The sequence below is a fragment of the Osmerus eperlanus genome, chromosome 2, assembly GCF_963692335.1.
Source record: "Osmerus eperlanus chromosome 2, fOsmEpe2.1, whole genome shotgun sequence".
NCBI lineage: Eukaryota > Metazoa > Chordata > Actinopteri > Osmeriformes > Osmeridae > Osmerus > Osmerus eperlanus.
The window spans coordinates 5708461-5728821 of record NC_085019.1 but is presented as its reverse complement, the minus strand read 5'-3'; the positions used below and the strand labels follow the sequence as shown (position 1 = coordinate 5728821).

General features: G+C 45.9%; 1 protein-coding gene across 2 annotated transcripts; it reads right to left on the bottom strand.

Moving 5' to 3' along the window:
- Positions 1-187: 187 nt before the first annotated feature.
- On the bottom strand, positions 188-19192 carry arhgdig (Rho GDP dissociation inhibitor (GDI) gamma). 2 transcript variants are annotated; one of them, XM_062448273.1, is made up of 6 exons: positions 19035-19192; positions 9798-9971; positions 8676-8759; positions 3431-3507; positions 2307-2370; positions 188-1876 (listed from the first exon to the last, which is right to left on the bottom strand). In XM_062448273.1, the coding sequence occupies exons 2-6, from the start codon at positions 9964-9966 to the stop codon at positions 1677-1679; spliced, it is 594 nt and encodes a 197-aa protein (XP_062304257.1). In that variant the 5' UTR covers positions 9967-9971; positions 19035-19192; the 3' UTR covers positions 188-1676. The 2 variants fall into 2 exon arrangements, with proteins under 2 accessions (XP_062304257.1, XP_062304250.1); XM_062448266.1 differs by lacking the exon at positions 19035-19192 and adding an exon at positions 14237-14651.
- Positions 19193-20361: the final 1169 nt, after the last annotated feature.

Below are 20361 nucleotides of genomic sequence, written 5' to 3'. Positions count from 1 at the left end.
TAAAACCAGGTTTGGGTCACACCTCTGTTGCTGTATTTAGCCATCATGCGTGGGAAACTTTCCATGCTGCTCCTTTTCTTGGTTTCTGTAAGTTACCTGCATTCACTTGTAAAATGACCTTACAGCCCCATGTTACATAGGAGTTACTTTAGAACCAGTGTCAAGCAAAACGATAACTCAAACACAGTGGCTGCTTAAACCATCTTTATTAAAAGATACAGGATGCTTGAACAGATTGGACACAAACGTTTGGAGGATGCAGCACAAGCCACATTATGTGCTGAATCAAACCTCGAACACGGATACACTCACTAAGCAGTTTCATTTGACAATGCCTTTAAAAAATCCCTGTAAATATTTTTAGTTTTCTGGCAACCATCTAAATGGACATGTTTGCTATTTCCTCTCAAAATCACAGTAAGTATTTTACAATATAATAGTAAAAAAGGAGAGAATCAGATAACATGCAACATTCAACAAGCCAATAGTACAATTATTTATATTTAACAGCCATTTTGATTAGATGGGAATTCAAGAAAATGGTCTGCATCAAAGACAGATTATATCCAAATTTTACACCATGGTATAGAACATTTTGACTGGGGGGGGGGGGGATTAAATCAATTGAATTTCTTCTTCTTTCTTGTTTTTACTCATGTTACACTATTATTCACTTGTGTTACACTACCCCACAAAAAATTCAAGTTTACAATCATTATTATTTATTTAAGATTATTATTTATTTTGTCAAGATGGAGCCATAATCACAGAATGGTTTTTCATTTTCACATACCTTACAAAATCAAATACAATAGAGCATGCGTCTCATTCTACACATCCCATTCACAAAAGTTTCTGAACACATTTTGACAAAGCAGTTTTCTTGCCCTGACTATTCGTACAAGTTCTAATTTGAGGATGTGTACAAAAAAGGTTCTGCTGGATGGAGCACTGTAATTTGCTTATCTTTTAAGAAGCAACTTACACAATACTATGAATGAAGGCAAAAGGATGTCAAGATCAAGCAGTTTGACAATCAAGCACCAGCAGTAAAGCAAATTGATTGAGAGCAAGTAAAAAAAAAGTGACTCAAACTCCAATCTTCCTCCACATAATATCTCCTCCATGCAGCCTTTAAATCTTTTCTTTGACACCAAGTATAATTAATAACAGCAACAAAGCACACAGGACCTCAAAGAGACTGAAGGGTGTTGTGCTCGAAGAATACACTCAGGGTAGTAACTAGTATGCACAGTGGAGGTTATAGTCTACTCGAAAACAGGGACCGGCCTGAGAATACAGGTGCAAAGAACACAGTCTGGCATATGACCTGTGATCGGTATAGGTTTACTCATGATTCATAATGTATGCACAAAACCCACTTCAATCCTGTCTCTCTTCGTGGGGACAACACGTTTACAGATCTTTCTCTCAGACTTTCTTTGACTAACCAACTTTCTGTTTCAGCACTGGTCATCCCTATCTCTGTCTGTTGCTGTACAGTCAGTAAGGGCGGTGGGAGAGTGAGGATCTCTGGAAGACAGAGAAGAGAAACAAGGGTCGAGGAGAGGCCAGGGAGAGGGGACAGAAGCGCTGAATAAAGAGAAGATAGAGGATAGAGAATAGAGAGATGGGGGAGGAGGAGAGTTGGAGCAGGAGAACAACCTCTTCTTCCTTTACTCATTCCACTCCTTCTTGATGGCCAGATTCCACTCCCAGGACAGGTGGTCTGTCTTGTCATCATCCGTGAAGCAGGACTTGATGTGGTAGCTCCCCCGGACCATCATGCCCTTGGGTGCCTCCTCCACAGGGGTCATGAACTCATGCTCCTCCACCCGCGGCCCGTAGCTGCCAACCATGTAGACTGCCTTGTCCACTGCGAGACACAAAATGGCGGCTCCGTCACTTAATCCACTTTGGGGGGGGACAATGATATTACATTTTCTCAAGAGCAATTCCTGAGGGGGACACCAAAATTACTGCTGTAACAAATAGCACTTAAAAAAGCGCAATTGTGTCCATAATCTGCAAAGCGCTTTCATTGTGTATTATTAATATTATTGAAATTACATTACATTTATCTTTCCAGTGATTTATTTGGGGGGGACAAATCATATTTTTCCCAGGATGGGGGGGTCGTGTCCCCCCCGGGATTTCCGCCTATGTATGCATGATTGTGAAACTGATAAGTACTGCACGGAAGAGGGTACAGTGTATAACATCTTCAGTATATCTATATATAGGCTACTGTGTGAATAGAAAAAGTATAAACTTTCCCCAACTGTTTGTGGTGATGGTTCTCTTACCTCTCAGTCCTTTCCTATAGGTCAGATGGATATACTTCAGGCCAGCCACAATATCTCTGTTGACCTGATGGAAGAAAATAATAGACACTTCAGCTATGAAAGTGACTGTAGTTTTTTTATTTTTTCATTGAGGCTACTAAGAGTTATTCGGATTGACTTTGAAGAGCTATTTCAGTTTGCACTGAGGTCTAACATTATTATTAAAGTGACACAAGAAACAGAAACTTTTATTTGTATACGTCAATATTTTCACTATGCTAGGGAAATGAGACATGGCAGGAAGGAAGGGCCGCCACTCTCGCTCATTACACTGCCTCACCACCAGGTGTCCTCATAGCACAGCGGATTCTGAGTTTAGCTTGGATGTGAGTGTGGGTCTGGGGTGAATCAAACTGGGATATGAGTCTGGGTCTATGGTAAATAACTGGGTCTGAGCCTGGGTCTGGGGTGAGTCTAACTGGGATGTGAGTCTGGGTCTATGGTAAATTACTGGGATGTAGGCTTGAATACGTTTGATGATTCTTAGCACATCTCTCTTCCCTTCATGGCCAAGCCCCTTGAGCCCCTCCTATTCTACTAATGCCAAGGCAAGCACACACACAAATACATACACACATCACAAACCACACACACATAAACCCACACACACAGATCTTGGATCTCTTCTAGCACTAGACATCTGATAGAAAAACCTTTAAAATGGTCATTGTTTAAAAGAGACTTTTAACCATCCTTTTTGTGCAGGGATTTTCCAGGCAGCATCCTGTCAACATAATGTTCTCATTCATCCAGAATGTTCCCCAAATTACCAATACAGCCCTTGCACTTTCTGGGTACTGGGTACACTCTTGTATATTTGCCTTTCTATTTTTCACTTATCGTGATGAGGGTCTATATTTAGATGGCCGATGTGAGAGGCATGGGAAAACTGAGTGTTTACATGTGTATGTCGTCAACATGACATTGGGAAGCCCCCCTACCAGGAAACAGGAACACAGGAAATGAATACTGCTCGAGTGTCACAATAACAACAGCAGTAAACAACACAACAAATCTAAACTAAACCAAGGTGCCCGTCCTATACTGATTTAATTTGACCCTGTTCTGTGCCTCTCCTCTCTCACCTTGAAATGGATCTTGACCCTGTAGTCCACTCCCTCCTTCAAGGTGAAGCTCTGCTTCTTAAGGGCCTCCAGGTCACCTGCAGAGAGAACACATTAGGACCTAGGTCAGCTACAGGGACACATTCAACGGTGTGTGGGAAAATCAGTCTATGGTAGAAGGGTATATTCTGTTTGCCTGCAGTTCAGTGGGTTCACAGAAAAAGCCTTCGGACTGCTGTTAACGCCCAGTAATCGTTGAGTAATCAGTTTATTTCTTCCTTTATAAGCCTCCATCAGCTCTAAGTGCTTTATAATGCACATAGGGACGAGAGAAGAGAGAGACAGAAGGAAGGATGCAGAGAAGGGACGATGGAGGGATAAGAAATGAAGTGAATGGAATGGACCGCACTAATAGTATTGAAGGGTGGAGGAAGGGAAGCGAGAGAGAGAGAGAGAGAGAGAGAGAGAGAGAGAGAGAGAGAGAGAGAGAGAGAGAGAGAGAGAGAGAGAGAGAGAGCGAGAGAGAGAGAGAGAATGTAAACTGAAGGAAGATACAGAAGAGATGGTGTGCTCTATCACTTTGCCTCTATCTAAGCCTTCTCATTCCAAACACGCCAAATCTCCCTTTTCTTTTGTCTTCTCCATCCCTCCTCTATCCCCTCTTGATTTCCTTTCCATCCTCCTCTTCTCACCCTCCTCCCCAGAGAGACTGAGACAAGAGGAGACATTGATTCCCCGGAGTGTTTCTCACTGTCTGACACGAGGAATTGGGTCAACAGTGAAAGTATACCTGTTCTCTTGAAACACAGTTTCATCCGCGCGCGCGCACACACACACCCGCACGCACACACACCCGCACATGCACACACACCCACACACACTCCAGCCAGAGATATCCAACATGGGAGCATCCCACTCAGTATGCATCCCTCTATCTCTCCCTCTCCTTTGTTTCTCCTTTCTACAGGCTAATCTCTTCCTCCTCTGTGGAGGGGGAGTCAATAAAGCACCACGCAACTAGGAGGTTTTAAAAGATTTGTCTGGTTTTGGTTACCATACAACCTTGTTTCTAGGCCATCCAAGTGGAAGAATGGAAACAGAGGGGGGATATACGGAGTAGAAGAGGGAGAGGTTGGAAGGGTGTTCTACGTGGTCCTGCCAGCTTTTAGTCACGATTGTATCTTTGTGGGAAAAGCGAAAATATTAATGAGCTACAAAACGACTAAAAAGGGGAGTCTGGTCCAAGCTGAGCTGCCAAGCTGTCTCACACACGATCAGGAAGTCACGGACAGACCAAGAGATGTCCTGTACAGGTCTATTTACACATCAGGCTGTTATACACATGCAATATTTTCTTATATGGATGTTTTGTTTACCTTGTTATACCTTCCTGATAGTCCAGATAGCACGGTGCTTTTGATTTACACGGCTCCTCTGCTCTGACAATGACAAGTAATTTATGTGTGTATTCCAATCCACCAAAGAGGGTTGTGGTTTGTCGTTTATTTTGGAAGAACAAAGGCCATAAATAGGTCAGCGTTGACAGCAGAGCAGTGAGGTACTGAGTTCCCGGACTGATAAGAGATGTGTATAGGAGGAAGTGAAGGCCTACTGTCTCATGCCTCTGAGTTATATAAGAGAAGTGAGCATGAGATCCACAAGAGGATTTCAATCAATCTTTATTGTCCCCGGGGAGCAATTCTGATGCAGCATTAAATTTTTTTTTTTTTTTTTAAACTTACTATACATGCAACCACAAAAAACCCTATAAAAAACATGTTTGCAAAGTGCAATACATAAAAAAAGTGCAAAAAGTCAGAGCATTACCAAGTGAAATCATCGGAGGTGGATAGTTCATGATTTATGGCAGCTATGGGCTTAGGAATGAAGGAACCTTGAGCTGTGGAGCTCCTGAGCCCAGAGACCCTGGACCTCCTCCCAGGGGGCAGAGGGTGGAACTCCTGGTGCCAGGGGTGAAATGGGTCGGCCAAGATGGAGGTGGCCTTTCTGACCAGGTGTCTGTTGTACAGAGCAGAGAGCCTGCGCTGATACACTCCTGGGATCTAAAAGCAAGTGTTCACCACTCTCTCTAGCTTTGTCTTGCTCCTCACCTTAAAATTTCCAAACCAGCAGTGTGCACACACTCACATACAAACGCATACACACACACACAATTTCTTTAATCTCTCTCTTTCTCTCACACATACACACATCCTTTCTCATCTGTCATACATACACACACACACACACACACACTAGCATAGTGCAGTATCACTCATGACTTAGATCAGTATGTTATTAGCGGGCTGTGTTAGGTATCTAATGCATTCCCCCACAAATGGAAATCCCATTTAAGACTGGAGCCGGCTGAGATGTCTGACTGGAATACAGTATTCCAGATCTGGCCCTGACTGCACTGCAGGGATACAGTATTCCAGATCAGGCCCTGACTGCACTGCAGGGATACAGTATTCCAGATCTGGCCCTGACTGCACTGCAGGGATACAGTATTCCAGATCTGGCCCTGACTGCACTGCAGGGATACAGTATTCCAGATCTGGCCCTGACTGCACTGCAGGGATACAGTATTCCAGATCTGGACCTGACTGCACTGCAGGGATACAGTATTCCAGATCTGGCCCTGACTGCAGTGCAGGGATACAGTATTCCAGGTCTAGCCCTGACTGCACTGCAGGAATCAAACTACCATCCAAGGGGTTTGAAAGAAACAACATAATGGATTTTTTTGTAAAGTCTCCCCTTGACAAATTCCTATCAGTTGTTGCAGGATGAAACAAGTCCTACCTCAGCATACTTGACTGGGGATGGAAGTGTGGCAAATACCAAACATACCAGGTTGCCAGAGAGGCAGGGTGGATGGAGGTGTCAAGGCATGTTCAGTAGAACAGCACACCACACTTGGATGGTGATTGCTACAGGAAGTAAAAGATTAACTTTCAGATCCTGGGAGCACTTCCCTCCTTTTCTTCTTCAATTCTGGGTACTCATTTCTGCAACTTTGTTACTGTACACTCTAAAACTCTACTGCCTCACATTCGTTTTACGTAAACAGGAAGTTAAACAGGAACAGGTTCAACACAACACACACTACACCACCATGAAACATCACATTTTGTTTACAGAGAAAGTCTACATTCCAAAACACCTCACTCTACAACACAATACCTTCAGCTTTCCAGTCAAGTAACACAGCGAGTGTTAGTTTAGGAAGGAAGCACAAAACCTCCCTGTATAAGAAACATTTTCCTGAGTAAAAAAAACACTCACTTCCTGTCAACATCGAAAACTGCAAAGTCCCCTAAACTACAGTCACCTCTTGGTTCTCATTGCCAGAATGTAAAATAAATCTCTAGCTCCCATACCACTCTAAACAGTAGCCCCTTAACTGCTCCCTAGCTCCTAGACCCTCCCTCCTGGACCCTCCCTCCTGGGCCCTCCCTCCTGGGCCCTCCCTCCTGGGCCCTCCCTCCTGGACCCTCCCTCCTGGACCCTCCCTCCTGGGCCCTCCCTCCTGGGCCCTCCCTCCTGGGCCCTCCCTCCTGGACCCTCCCTCCTGGACCCTCCCTCCTGGACCCTCCCTCCTGGGCCCTCCCTCCTGGGCCCTCCCTCCTGGGCCCTCCCTCCTGGGCCCTCCCTCCTGGACCCTCCCTCCTGGACCCTCCCTCCTGGGCCCTCCCTCCTGGGACCTCCCTCCTGGGACCTCCCTCCTGGACCCTCCCTCCTGGACCCTCCCTCCTGGACCCTCCCTCCTGGGCCCTCCCTCCTGGACCCTCCCTCCTGGACCCTCCCTCCTGGGCCCTCCCTCCTGGACCCTCCCTCCTGGACCCTCCCTCCTGGACCCTCCTTCCTGGACCCTCCCTCATGGACCCTCCCTCCTGGGCCCTCCCTCCTGGGCCCTCCCTCCTGGGCCCTCCCTCCTGGGCCCTCCCTCCTGGACCCTCCCTCCTGGACCCTCCCTCCTGGACCCTCCCTCCTGGACCCTCCCTCCTGGACCCTCCCTCCTGGACCCTCCCTCATGGACCCTCCCTCCTGGGCCCTCCCTCCTGGGCCCTCCCTCCTGGACCCTCCCTCCTGGACCCTCCCTCCTGGACCCTCCCTCCTGGGCCCTCCCTCCTGGACCCTCCCTCCTGGACCCTCCCTCCTGGACCCTCCCTCCTGGGCCCTACTGCCGGATCCCAGTGTCCAGCCGCCAAGCCTCAAGCTTCTGCAGCCTCTTGGATCTTCCCTCTAGACTTGTAGCGTTAAGTAGATATCCACAAATAGCCATCTCTGTCTCTCACATGCTCTCAGAAGGACTGGAGACTGGTGATGGTACAGATGGTAGACCTGGAGATGGTACAGTGATGATCACTATTGCCTAGCAACTGGGTGACCTTTACCAGTAGTCTCGCTAGTCTGTGTGTGTGTGTGTGTGTGTGTGTGTGTGTGTGTGTGTGTGTGTTTGAGTAGGGGGTTCTCAAACAAGTAAACAGCCATGTAAGCTCCACTATCTCACTATTTTGAGATAACAAGGAAAACATGTGCATTCCCATTACCCGATCAGTTATCCACAGGTGAAGACCACACACGCGCACACACACACACACACACACACGCAATCAACACAAAGATTGATCTCCTGCTCTGTTGTATACAGCTCTGAATCCTTGGAGAGAATGACATCATCTCTCTGCAGCCAGGGGCGTCGACACCTGATTGCCATGCACAGCAGCCCCCTGATACACACACACACACAAGCATTCACACGCCCCCCAGCCCCCACCTTGACTGCCTCCTGCACTGTGTCCCTTTTTCCCTGGGGGTCTCTCAATAGTGCCCAGTAAGCACCACACACAAGAGGCGCACACACACAGAAACACACACACACACACACAAGAGGAACACAAACACATACATACTCACACACTACAAGTGCACCCACACACATACACATGAGAGAGGCATGACGCAGAGACGTGCATAAGTCATTACAGGGGTTAACATACACATAACACCACAAAAGGATTGTGATACATTTTTGACTTGTCACAATTGTAACCAAAAAAAGAAGAAACACAAATCGTGGAAGAGAGAGAAAAAGAGGAACAGCAGACGCTAACAGACGCTAGAGAAAGATGATACAGTTATAGTTGAGAGATGGAGAGATGGAGTTTCTAGTCCCTAGGTTCAGGAGGGAAAGGTCGAGGTGGAGAGAGACCGAAAAGAGGAAGAAGCGATAGAGTTGGAGAAGGAGGTGTTTCTGTACCAGCCAGGTCCATGGTGATTGGTCCAGGGGCTTGATCGCACATGAGGGTGAGTCTTGTCACCTGGACATTAGGAATGGTGGGGTCTGCAAAGGAGAGAGAAAGACAGGCATGAAAACAAAACAATCTATATCTCTGTCTGTTTGGCTGGACATACACACAGACACACACACACAAGCAAACACACACACAAATAAACATGAAATAAAACAAACACCAATTGTTGTTTATTTTCCCTTCCGTGTTACTTGCTTCTCCTTGGGGACATTAATGTAAATAAGCGGGCATGTTTGGAAGCAGTGTTCAGCTCCCTCTGGGTTTGAGTCACACTCATGTTTCAGAAAACAGAAGACAGGCCTAGCAGCAAAGACAGCAACGTGTGTTCTGTCCACCATCCACCGCCGAGCTCTGTTCAGAAGCACCACCGGGATCCTACTGAAGCACATCTCGCTTCTCATGGAGCACTATCAGGAGTAGGGGTCGGACAGTGGTTCTGTGGGTGACATGGTGTCTGTAGGGTCAGTGTTTGTGTGTGTGTGTCAGCAGAGAGGGCACAGTTGAGGAGGTTGGATCACGTGAGGGCAACCGAGTTGGGGACTCGAGATGTTTTTGAGGGTATGGGAGGAGATTAGATCTTATGAAGGTAGCATAGTTGGGCATTTTAGATCTTGTGAGGGTGAGAGAGAACAGAGAATTTGAGAGGAGAACCAGTCATCGCGAAGGCTCCTTAAGCTGTGGGTAGTTTTGTATAGGACGAGCTGAGGCAAGCAGTTCTTGCAGGCGTTCTGTGTGTGTGTGCGTGTGTGTGAGCTATCAGGAGCTGACTGTGGTCTTATGCTCCGGGTCGTTATATTGAGTGAGAGCTATTATTAAAGCTGCAGTAACAATATATACCAGAGTGAATCATAGCAATTCTATCAGAAGGTAAACGATCCTCAGCTCCCACTCACGTACACATTAAACACACACGCACGCAACCTACACACCACATCGCACAATAAAATGGCTTAGAAATGTCATGATGATACTGGGATACTGTAATGTTTACTGCATGTATCATGGAGATCGCTGATCTCTATTGCATGCATGCACTCACACACACACACACACACACACTGACTAACCGGCCACCACAGGCCCAGCCCCCAGCAGGGTTTGTTTGTATTTGTTGAGGCTCGCATCATCCTTGTCCAGTTCCTGGATCTCATGCAGGGTCTTCTGGGCAGGCGGCGTGTAGTTGAGGTCCGTCTCGTCTTCCTCTTCCCCAACAGGCTTCTCCTCCTTGTCAGCCATCAGACCTGCATAGAGGACACAAGACAGGAACCAACATGAAACACTACTGCTTATCAGCCTCATATCTGTATACACACACACACACCCACACAGCTAATAGCAAAGCGTGTGGTGCCCCGACTTCCTCGATTACTCAATCCCTCTCAATTTCGTATATGGTTTTCCTTCCTTCTACTGTTTATTCATTTACTGGTGTTTGTGCCTTTACACATTTCTGTCTCCCTGCCTGCGTATCTCTCCCTGTAATATCACCATCCTCTCCCCTTTCCCCTCTTCCCTCCTCCTCCTCTCCTTATATGTTCTCCTCTCCTCCCGCCCCCACTCTTCCCCCTCTCCTCTTTTCTCCTCCTCCTCCTCCTACCCACACCACTCCCCTCTCCTCTCCCTTCTTCTCTTCGCATCCCCACTCCTTTTCTCTCCAATCTGCAGATCAGCCGCGTCTCTGTAACCCAGTTATCCCCTCTTCCATCTCCTCCTGATACACACACCCATCCATTATCCCTGTGTGCGTGCGCGCTTGCGCGTGAGTGAATGTGTGTGTGCGCTCGAGCGTCCAATAAATGAATATCCAACATCATAACAAAGCTGTATCACTGTGTCTCAGTAGTTATACGACAATGTGGGGTCCCTGGACTAAGCCTCCCATGCTGTTCCTTCATGCGGCTACACCCATCAGACAGGCAGATGTAGGGATGGGCAAGGCAAGCATACAGCAGAGGGTCTCCAGACTGTTGTCGTGTACACAAACACAGCAGCTACGGTGGTCCTGACGTTTCCTGACAGTGTGAGTAATAGCTTAGCTGCTGCTCCCAGTAGGGACAAGTATACACACCAGACCTGAGCTTGGTGACTGGGTCATTAGCCAAGATGCACACACATAGACACACACACAGACACACACGCACACACACAGACACACAAAAGCAAAACAATTACATCCTTTCTCCGACCTGTCTAGATGTCAAATGTACATGTGGGGTTTGAACATCCCATGGAGAATAGATAACTAGGTAATAGGCTTGTGTGTGTCTGTGAGTGTGCGTGTGTGTGTGTGTGTGTGTGTGTGAGAGAGAGAGAGTTACGTATGTGTGCCTGTATGTGTGCATATGTGTGTATGATCGTGTAGGTGTGTGTTTGTGTGCATACTTGTGCTTGTGTATGTGTTCATGCTTGTGTGTGTATGTGTGTGTGCGTGTTTAAAAAGTGTCTCTGTTATTTACAGCTTCTCAACCCCCACCAGGGCTGAACGTGCAGCGCTCCCTGTCACCATGGTTACCCCAACTGTGTCTGGGATGACATCACCCAGTTAGAGGATCTCTCAGTAGACAGGATCACACTGAACACAAGATGCACACAGACATGAACTGATGGATGAACATAATCACATAAATGGGAAACATTTTTAACTACAGGGTACAATATAAGCCTTGTGAGGCATTAAACCTGATATACAGATGAATTACATTCTATTATTTCAAAAAATAGGCGTGGCCGCAAAGTACAACACAAATGTTGATGTAAAAGCTATTGGAACAAACGCTTTGCTTTACATGCAGAGCGTTGGAATATACAGTACTAGTTGCAGTATATGACACACATACACACTAGAATGCACACACACACACACACACACAATTAACCTAGGCCTGGGCTGGAAATTGATACAACCTCATAAATTATTGACTTGGAGTCATTTCCACATCAAAGTCTGTGGAGTACACAGATTCCTGAGCAGGGCTCAGGCCATACCCCCATCTCCAGGATCAGAGTACTGCTGACCAATCAAATTAACTCCTCACACTGTTCTAATGGGTGCGAAAAACCCTAAAACATCCCAAAATATGCTTGTTGACAGTTTAAAGGGATACTTCACACAGATTCTCCAAATGCTGTCATCTTTAGCAGTCCCTCATCATGTTCAAAGTCTAATACAAGTTGGGTGGAGTGACAGCGTGCCTGTTTTCACCCCGGAGGAATGTCTAAAGGAAGTGCCTTTATCGACTTCCTGTAACTTCAGTTCAGATCAGGTCCTTCAGTGAAGAGAAGCCTCAGGAAGGAGCCAGAAGAGGCAGCAGTCTAAAGCCTTTACTCAAACTGGGAACAACACTGTACTCAGCACAGCACAGCACAGCAAAAAACAGTCTGTGGAATCAGCCAGGGGTTGTCTCATACACACAGTCAATTGGATTGTTATTCAACAACTTAGAAGCGATCCATTCAGCTAACTACCCGTGTGAACCAAGCCAACATATCACACACACACACACACCTTTCCCCCTCCACACACACACACACACACACTATTAAACCGACTGGTCGTGAATCACAAATCCTGTCAGCACCAGGGATAATGAGCTCATTTAGAATCGCCCACAAACAAACACACTTTAACTAATATAATGGTGCATCATTAAAAACTGCAAATATTAATGAGCCCTTCCTACAGTGACAGCTGTGTGTGTGTGTGTGTGTGTGTGTAAGTATCTTTGTGTCAAATGGAGGACTAATGGCAGAATAGATCATTCACAATTACATCCGTTAGATCCTTTTTTATAATTGTATGTTTGAGTGAGTGTCATAGAAACACAGACTAACACACACACACACACACACACACACACACCCGTCAGCCTTGGAGAGGTTTCGGTGGGGAAACATGGCATCTCATTGATTTACTCAGCCTAACATGTGTCTGCTTCCCGGCACACTGTCATCCATCACCACACCACCATGACTGGAGGAGTGGGGAAAAAGGACAGAGGGAGGGGGGGAGGTGAAGGTGGAGGTGGAGGGAAGATGAAGGAGAAAAAGAAGAAGAGAGAGAGGGAGAAAGTAGGGAGGGAAGGAGAAAGTGACGGTGTCACTGTCAACTGTGTTATGACTGACAGCTAACCATGAGCCTTCAACCAGAAAGGTCTTTCTGTGCAAACAGCCTCCAGCAGACACGCGCACACACACACACACACACACGTATGCATGCAACACAAGTACAGACAAACACATCCCCACACACACCTAAGCATGCACAAACACATACACACAGACACACGCACACACCAGCAGACAGTGTCACAGTGGAGGATTTGAGGCAGCCAGCTGCTTCGCTTGCTCTTTCATCCAAAGCCAGGTGGGACAACACCTGGTCTTTCTCTTCTCTCACCTCTCCCCCCCCTTCATCAATCCCACCCCTCTGTCCCATACCCCTCTCTCCATCCTCTCCTCATTTTCTAATAGGTTAAAGGAAAGCCCTGCTCTCAGTCTATCTGACTCTCCCTGTATCGCACACACAAACACACGTGCACACACACCTGTGTGTGAGAGGGAACCCCAGGGCCATCTGTAACCTGCTCAGCGCTACTGCAGTGTCTGCTGCCTCTGTATCGGCTAATGCTGTGCCCCTGGCATCCACACATACACACGCACGAAAACACACACACACACACACACGATTGGCAGATAAATAGGATGACAAGATTCATTGGAGGAAAAACACACACAGATGTCCTTCTCTAGGAGGAAAGGGTGTTTATCTGTGTCTGATGCCCAGTCAGTGGTGTGAAGGTAGGCGCTGTCGGATGGTGAATATGGTGACATCATGTAAGCAGAACGAGCATACAGAGTTCTCCCTATACAGACACACACATACACTAATACTGGCACAGAACCAGGAGAGTGGAGAAACAGGCGTGATTCCACTTGACATGAGACATGTAGTTTGAACCACTACGACACACACACATACACAATCTCTCCCTCCCTCCCTCCCTCCCTCACTCCCTCACTCACTCACTAACACACACACACACGTGTGCGTGCACACACAAACAGACGTGTGATCAATAGGTACTGATTAGGCCACCTTTGGCTTGTCTTAGCACCCTATCACGTCAGACATAAAAATGTCCACACCACTATGGGCAGAGACAAACACACTTGAAATGCACTTTACACACATTTGACTACAGACACCATGTGTTCAGAAGGCAACTGTGTTTTAGTTTTAAAGTAAATGTCTTTGCTGTTTTCAGAATCAGATTCAGAATCAGCTTTATTCGCCAAGTAGATTCAGATTTTGCAGTATGATCAGATCTTACACTAGATCAGACAAGTAAGGTTTAATAATACATGCATACAGTACTGTACACTACAGCTTCCATATAGAATGCCACAATATCAGAACACTGGTCTTACATATATAATCACACATGCTCTCTCTCTTTAACACACACACACATCATAGATATTACATATGAAAAGATTGTACGCTCACCTCTGTAGCACATGGTAAGCCAGAGAAGCTCCAGAACCTGACCCCCAAACTCACACACATCCAAGCCCAGCATGGTGCTTGGGACTGGGGTTGCACGTGTTTGGCAGACTGGGGAAGAACCAGGAGCCTCCACAGGTAGCAAGAAAGTACCAGAGAGCACAATGGGTTCAATTCTACAGTATCCGAAAGAGTCCTTTCAAAAATAGAAGACTCAAGCATTCATCTCTGTTCACCTGCCAAAGACCCCGGAGAATGCGAGGAATAAACAGCAAGAGAGAAAGGGAGAAAAGAGATAAGAAGAGAGAGAGAGAGAACCCCTGGGTGTGGGTGGGGATGATGAGAGAGGGATGTAGCGTGTGTATGAGAGCAAGAGTGTGTGCACTCGACAGAGAGACAGAGAGAGAGAGGGCGAGAGGGCGAGGGAGCGAGAGGGAGAGAGAGCGAGAATAAGAAAGTCTTGTCTACAGACTGTTAGTTGCCTGAGACACTATGCTGTAGCAGGGAACTGTTCTGAGGGGCTGAGATGGAAAGAAGGCGGTCTGAAGGAGGATGCATGTTAAGGTAGCTCATGCTAGGATGCTAACATAATGCTGCCGGCAGTGACAGGTGCTAGTGAGAGGTGCTAGTTAAAGAAGCTAATTAAGAAATGCTAGTTAAAAATGCTAGATAGTGATTCTAGTGAGAGATACTAGTTAAAAATGCCAATTAGCTAGATTAGCTAGAAATGCTAGTTAAAGATGCTAGTTAGAAAGGCTAGTTGGAGATGCTAGACTTGCTGTATGCAGTAATCCTGTGTGCATACACTAGATCAATTCAGTGGTGAGTAGCGAACCCCTGTGCATCCCTCTTTCCCTCCCTCCCTCCCTCCCCCCATCTCCTCCCCTCCCAGTCATCAACCCAGAGACTGCAATGAGCTCATCCTCCTCCGCTCCGCTCCCCTCCCTCCCTCCCTTCTCCTCCCCTCTCTCCCCTCTCCTCCCCATGCTCTATCTTAGCACACCTTCTGCACACAGACGACACTCTCTCCCGTCCTTCTCTCTCGCTCCGTCTGGCACCGTTTTCCTTCTACAAACCTTCTCCCTTCTTTTCTCTTTCGTTTCATGTGTCCCCCTTTTTCAGAACAGTTTTATGTCTCACTGTGAAGATATCTCGAAGCTTTTTACGGCGGTTCCCTCTTCCCCCTTTCCTCTCTGCACCCATTCATTTAGCCCTGAATCCCACCTTATCTCCTGCGTCTGTCATGCACAGTGTTCTCTCCATCAATGTCTTCCTGACTTCCTCCCCCATCCTCTTCCTCCTTCTCTACAGACCACACCCTGACTGACGTGTCTCCTCCACTCTCTCCTCGTCTTTTCTTCCATTTCTTCTTCACACACTTTTGTTTTGCTTCCTTTTCCTTGATTTCGTCATTCGCTCCCTTCTCTCATGCCCTTGCAGAATGTTTTGCTGAATAAGGGAGCATCCCTGTCCTGATATGTATACCGTACACACATCCATTTACTGAACATCGGTCTGTGTACCCAACACACACACAGACACACCTTGTACCCGGTGATGCAAACAATGCATTCTATGTATAATACAACAATGATAACTGCCAACCCAATGACACATCCACATATGTGTAACCTGTGTGTCACTTAGGCGTGGTTCACCTCTCTGAGACATATCTGAGATCCCACACGTGCACACACCCTCAGCCTGCTCCCCTCCCCATTACTCTCAACCTAGCCCCTCCCCCATCACTTGCCCTCGACTATTCTTGTAGCGTGGTTTGTTATGACAATTGAAACAAATTGAGTAGCTTCATCTGTGAAGAACACTATAATATAATTCTATGAATCACAGTTAAATCCAGTGGTTTTGCCGGTCCTGAGGGCGGCCTTTTTCTGTGTCCCACAGGCTCAAGGGTTTGATAAATGAAGGCTGTCTGGGAGTCTGGCTGGTACCTCCACACTGATCTTATATCCCTTGGCTGGGTTTGTGTGCATGAGTGAGTGTGAGACAGACAGACAGACAGACAGAGAGAGAGAGAGAGAGAGAGAGAGAGAGAGAGAGAGAGAGAGAGAGAGAGAGAGAGAGAGAGAGAGAGAGAGAGAGAGAGAGAGAGAGAGAGAGAAATGTGTGTCATCTTTTGTTTATCTCTATGGATGATTAGGATGATGATAATAATAATAATAATACTGTAAGCAATTTGTGTAACATATTATCGTTGGCATACTAAATAGTTACTGGCTTGCACACAAGAATGCGGCTGATGCATTTAACTAACATATTTGGCCATTGTGAAGTGGGTGTGGAAGGGAAGAGAGGAGAGAGAGAGAGAGAGAGAGAGAGAGAGAGAGAGAGAGAGAGAGAGAGAGAGAGAGAGAGAGAGAGAGAGAGAGAGAGAGAGAGAGAGAGAAAGAGTGGGGGAGGGGAAAACCAGAGAGAGGGAGTGAGGGAGTGAGGGAGAGAGAGAGATAGGGAGAGAGAAGGAGAAGGAGAAAGGGAGAAGGGAGAGAAAAAGAGTGAGAGTATACAATGCCACCATTACTTTAAAATACAGGACACACGTACTTGACAATTGACTTGCTAAGAAGAGATATATATGTGTGTCATTTTAGAGTAGCCAAAGAGGTCAGTCAGTGTCTAAATCACAGAAGATCCGAGCTACGTATAGTAGTCTGAGGCAGGTACCATTTTTTCTACGGAGACGATGATAAAGCAGGGCTATATATCAGCATCATGTGATTATCTTTGTGAAACAGAGCATGCATACTGGTGTGCAAACAGGATGTGAGGTTTGCACTTCCTGTCAAAAGCAGAGCAAAGGGTTAACGAGGAACATAGGGTCTGAGCTTGGTTGAACGCTTTGCTTAGTGCTGAACAGTGAACACCTCTACCTTGTCACTCTCCAACATTTCATCTAAACATCTCACAGTACAAAATATCAGCAGTGAGTGACAGACAAAACCAACATTTACATTTAGCAGACGCTCTTATCCAGAGCGACTTAAAAACCTAAAACATAAAACCTCTTTTAACAATATCATCAAAATACCTATATTAAACCCAGTTCGAATGACCAGCCAGTCAGCTAGACTTCCCTCTTAGGGTTTCTCAACGCCAGAGAGGAAGCAACCCTCAGGGAAGTTGCCAGTTTCTGAGTAATGTCAGAGTTTCACCTCGGAAATGCCACCCAATAACTATGACAGGCCTGGGAGGTGTGTGATTGGCGCAGTGATCTTCCAGGACCTGCTGGTGACAGCAATCACCCTCAGCATTCCAGATACAGATGGCCACGGGCACAAGTCTGGGATCACAGGCACATAGAAGCAGTCTCCACCACGCACATGCACACACACACACACACACACACACATAAACAACATGTTGTCACTCACTCTAACAAACACACACACATCCTAATAAAAACAAGCACACACACACACCATTACAACACAAGAAAAGCACACTTGTCTCCAGACAGTTAGAATGTTGTTTGAGAACATTTACAGTACAATATGACATATGTACCGTCTACAGTGTCTCTGGCTTATATTACATAGGTCCAGACTGGCACTATCATAATCTGGTCAATCATAGCTCAGGAAGGCATACATAACCTGTAGCTCCGAGCTTAGTTTCACACACACACGCGCACACACACACACACTGTAGATACACTAGGCCAGTGTCTATAAACTGAGGCTTTGTGCTAGCCCATGGGATTTGCAACATTCATCTTTGTGTACAATACCAGGCTCATTTGATAAGCACTCATCCATCCCAGGGATTTACTCGCACACAGCACGTATGAATAATGTGAATTGTTCGCCTTCATCAATCACAGTCAGTGTTCCCGAGCATCAGAGATTATCTGGGAAGTTCAGAACACATCAGAACTAATGTGACAGATATCTTTACACATGAGGGCAAAGACACCCCCCCCCCCCCTGCATACACACATACACACACACACACACACACATTGATAAAGAGGAAGCCATTCTGACAGAGGAAGTAGTGAGATGTGGCATTTTTCAACAGGTTTAAGGAAACAACTGCTGCTGCAAACTATCAATGATTACCCAAGACCTTCCCTCAAATCTCTCCAGGCCCACTAGTCAGATTTCCATGGACCACTATTTTATATAAATAGTCCTTATTCCTATAGCCCTAATATCAGACAGCCTATTTACTTTACTAAAGGTTTCAGCTCCAACTCTGTTTGAACTACCCTGACTCTACCATGTTTATCAAGTAGCTATTTATTAGAATCAGGTGCAGTAGATCAGCTGGCGCAAATACCTACAGAAGAAATGACAGTGCTCATACGCACTTTTGTGTCAAGAACAATAGAGACACTTTCGTTTCCTTAGTGAATGAGCAACATAGTCTCACATATGTAATAAATGGTCACATGAAGTTACACGGCAAATTTCACCGTGTTAACTTAATAAAAACAACGAGTAAAGTGAACTCTCCTGGTGTTCAATTAACATATCCAGGTAAATGAAATAGACCCTCGGGATTTGGATGACGAAACTACGATAGAGCACTTGCTTTAGATTCAAAATTCATGGTTCGAGCCCCACAAAATACGTTTTTTTCTATATTTTCTACAATTTTGAAGACATCGGGCCTATATTCTGAAACGTATAGCTAATCAATACGCACACTGAGCCACTCCCAATTACTGCCTGATTGAGCATGCAATGACCCACATACTTGCACTGTTGATATCAACATTATCGCGCGGATGCATGCATTATCTTAGAAGAAAATGTCTATTTCGTCATATTTAAATGATTACCTTTCCTGATTCGAGTCAGATGGTAGCCGAGAAACTTTTTTCGTCTGAAGGAGATCAACTTCTTCTGCGACTCACACACAGCAGAGGAAGTGATTCAAATACCACTTTTTTTAGCCAGTAAGTCAGCACCCTGAATGACACGAGTTCACTCGTATCCGTTTTGTCATACTGTCTATCATCTCTCGTGGCACAGGAGTTGGGTATTGCACGGTAGACATGTCCTGGTCTTATGTACATCTCTGTCTTTGCTGTTTAACTTGCATAACTCAGGGCAACTGAGGACAACACTTTTAGTACAATATTAGAGATAAAAAATGATCTAATATATATTCATAGGATTTTCAGGTACAGTATAGAAAATGTATATAGATGTAAACATATTCAACCTTTTGAAATTTAAAGTATAAAGTCTTACTAACAGTTAACTATTTATAATTAAGGTTAACATCCAACTGTGTCCAAGGATGATGGTCTCAGTTGACTATTGCTGCTACCTAGTGGATGGAGTAGAGGGTCAAACAGGGAGAGAGAATTGAAATTCTACATAAAACCGTCACAGTGCTCTATATCACACACACACAAACACACACATACACACACACACACAAACTCACATACACAGCTGTCTGCATAGACCCACATTCAGGTATCAGGTTTCACTACCTATACTATCACAAGCAGTGCTCCATGTAAAGTGAGAGCACGCCCCCAAAAGCTCCAGGCAGAACAGTGTCCCATTTCTGTGGTTGCAGACCAGACAACAAGAAGACAATACGAGACCAGCAGAGGTAGACATGTCTACCTCATGTGCTGTTTCTATAGCCTGACATGTGACACATGGCTGGGCACCACATGACTGGCGGAGAAAGACAGAAACAATGTGTGTGCATGTGCAATTCTCTTTTTCTGTTTCAGGTATTACGCTGTGAGTGAATTGAACCCTCCTCTAAGGCAAATAATCAGCAAATAATCATCTGTGACTTTATTGCTAAGACACTGAGAACATGCACTCCATGTAGAATGTTCTTCCTCTCTACACTCTCCAAGGGTGAAGTGCCTTGCCCAAGGACACAACGTCATTTGGCAAGGCCGGGAATCGAACCAACAACCTTCTGATTACTAGCCCGACTCCCTAACCGCTCAGCCATCTGACCCCTAATGGACATCTGGCTAATGGACATCTTTTTTGAGAGGACAATGTCACTTAACAAGCTGCTTATCAGCCTGAGCATCTGGCCACCTTCGTGATTAGCTAATGGAGGTAGAGATGTAACTGAGTAGATTGCACAGCTGAGATATTAATTAGAGTGTGTGTGCATGTGGATGT

What these genes read in the sequence shown, in the direction of transcription:
- arhgdig (XM_062448266.1), bottom strand. Translation starts at nt 14,309, where the DNA reads ATGCTGGGCTTGGATGTGTGTGAGTTTGGGGGTCAGGTTCTGGAGCTT. An exon ending in GCTTACCATGTGCTACAGAG is followed by an intron (nt 9,972 to 14,236) that starts GTGAGCGTACAA and finishes TCCTCTATGCAG; the next exon opens with GTCTGATGGCTGACAAGGAG. An exon ending in AATCACCATGGACCTGGCTG is followed by an intron (nt 3,508 to 8,675) that starts GTACAGAAACAC and finishes TTCTCTCTGCAG; the next exon opens with GTGACCTGGAGGCCCTTAAG.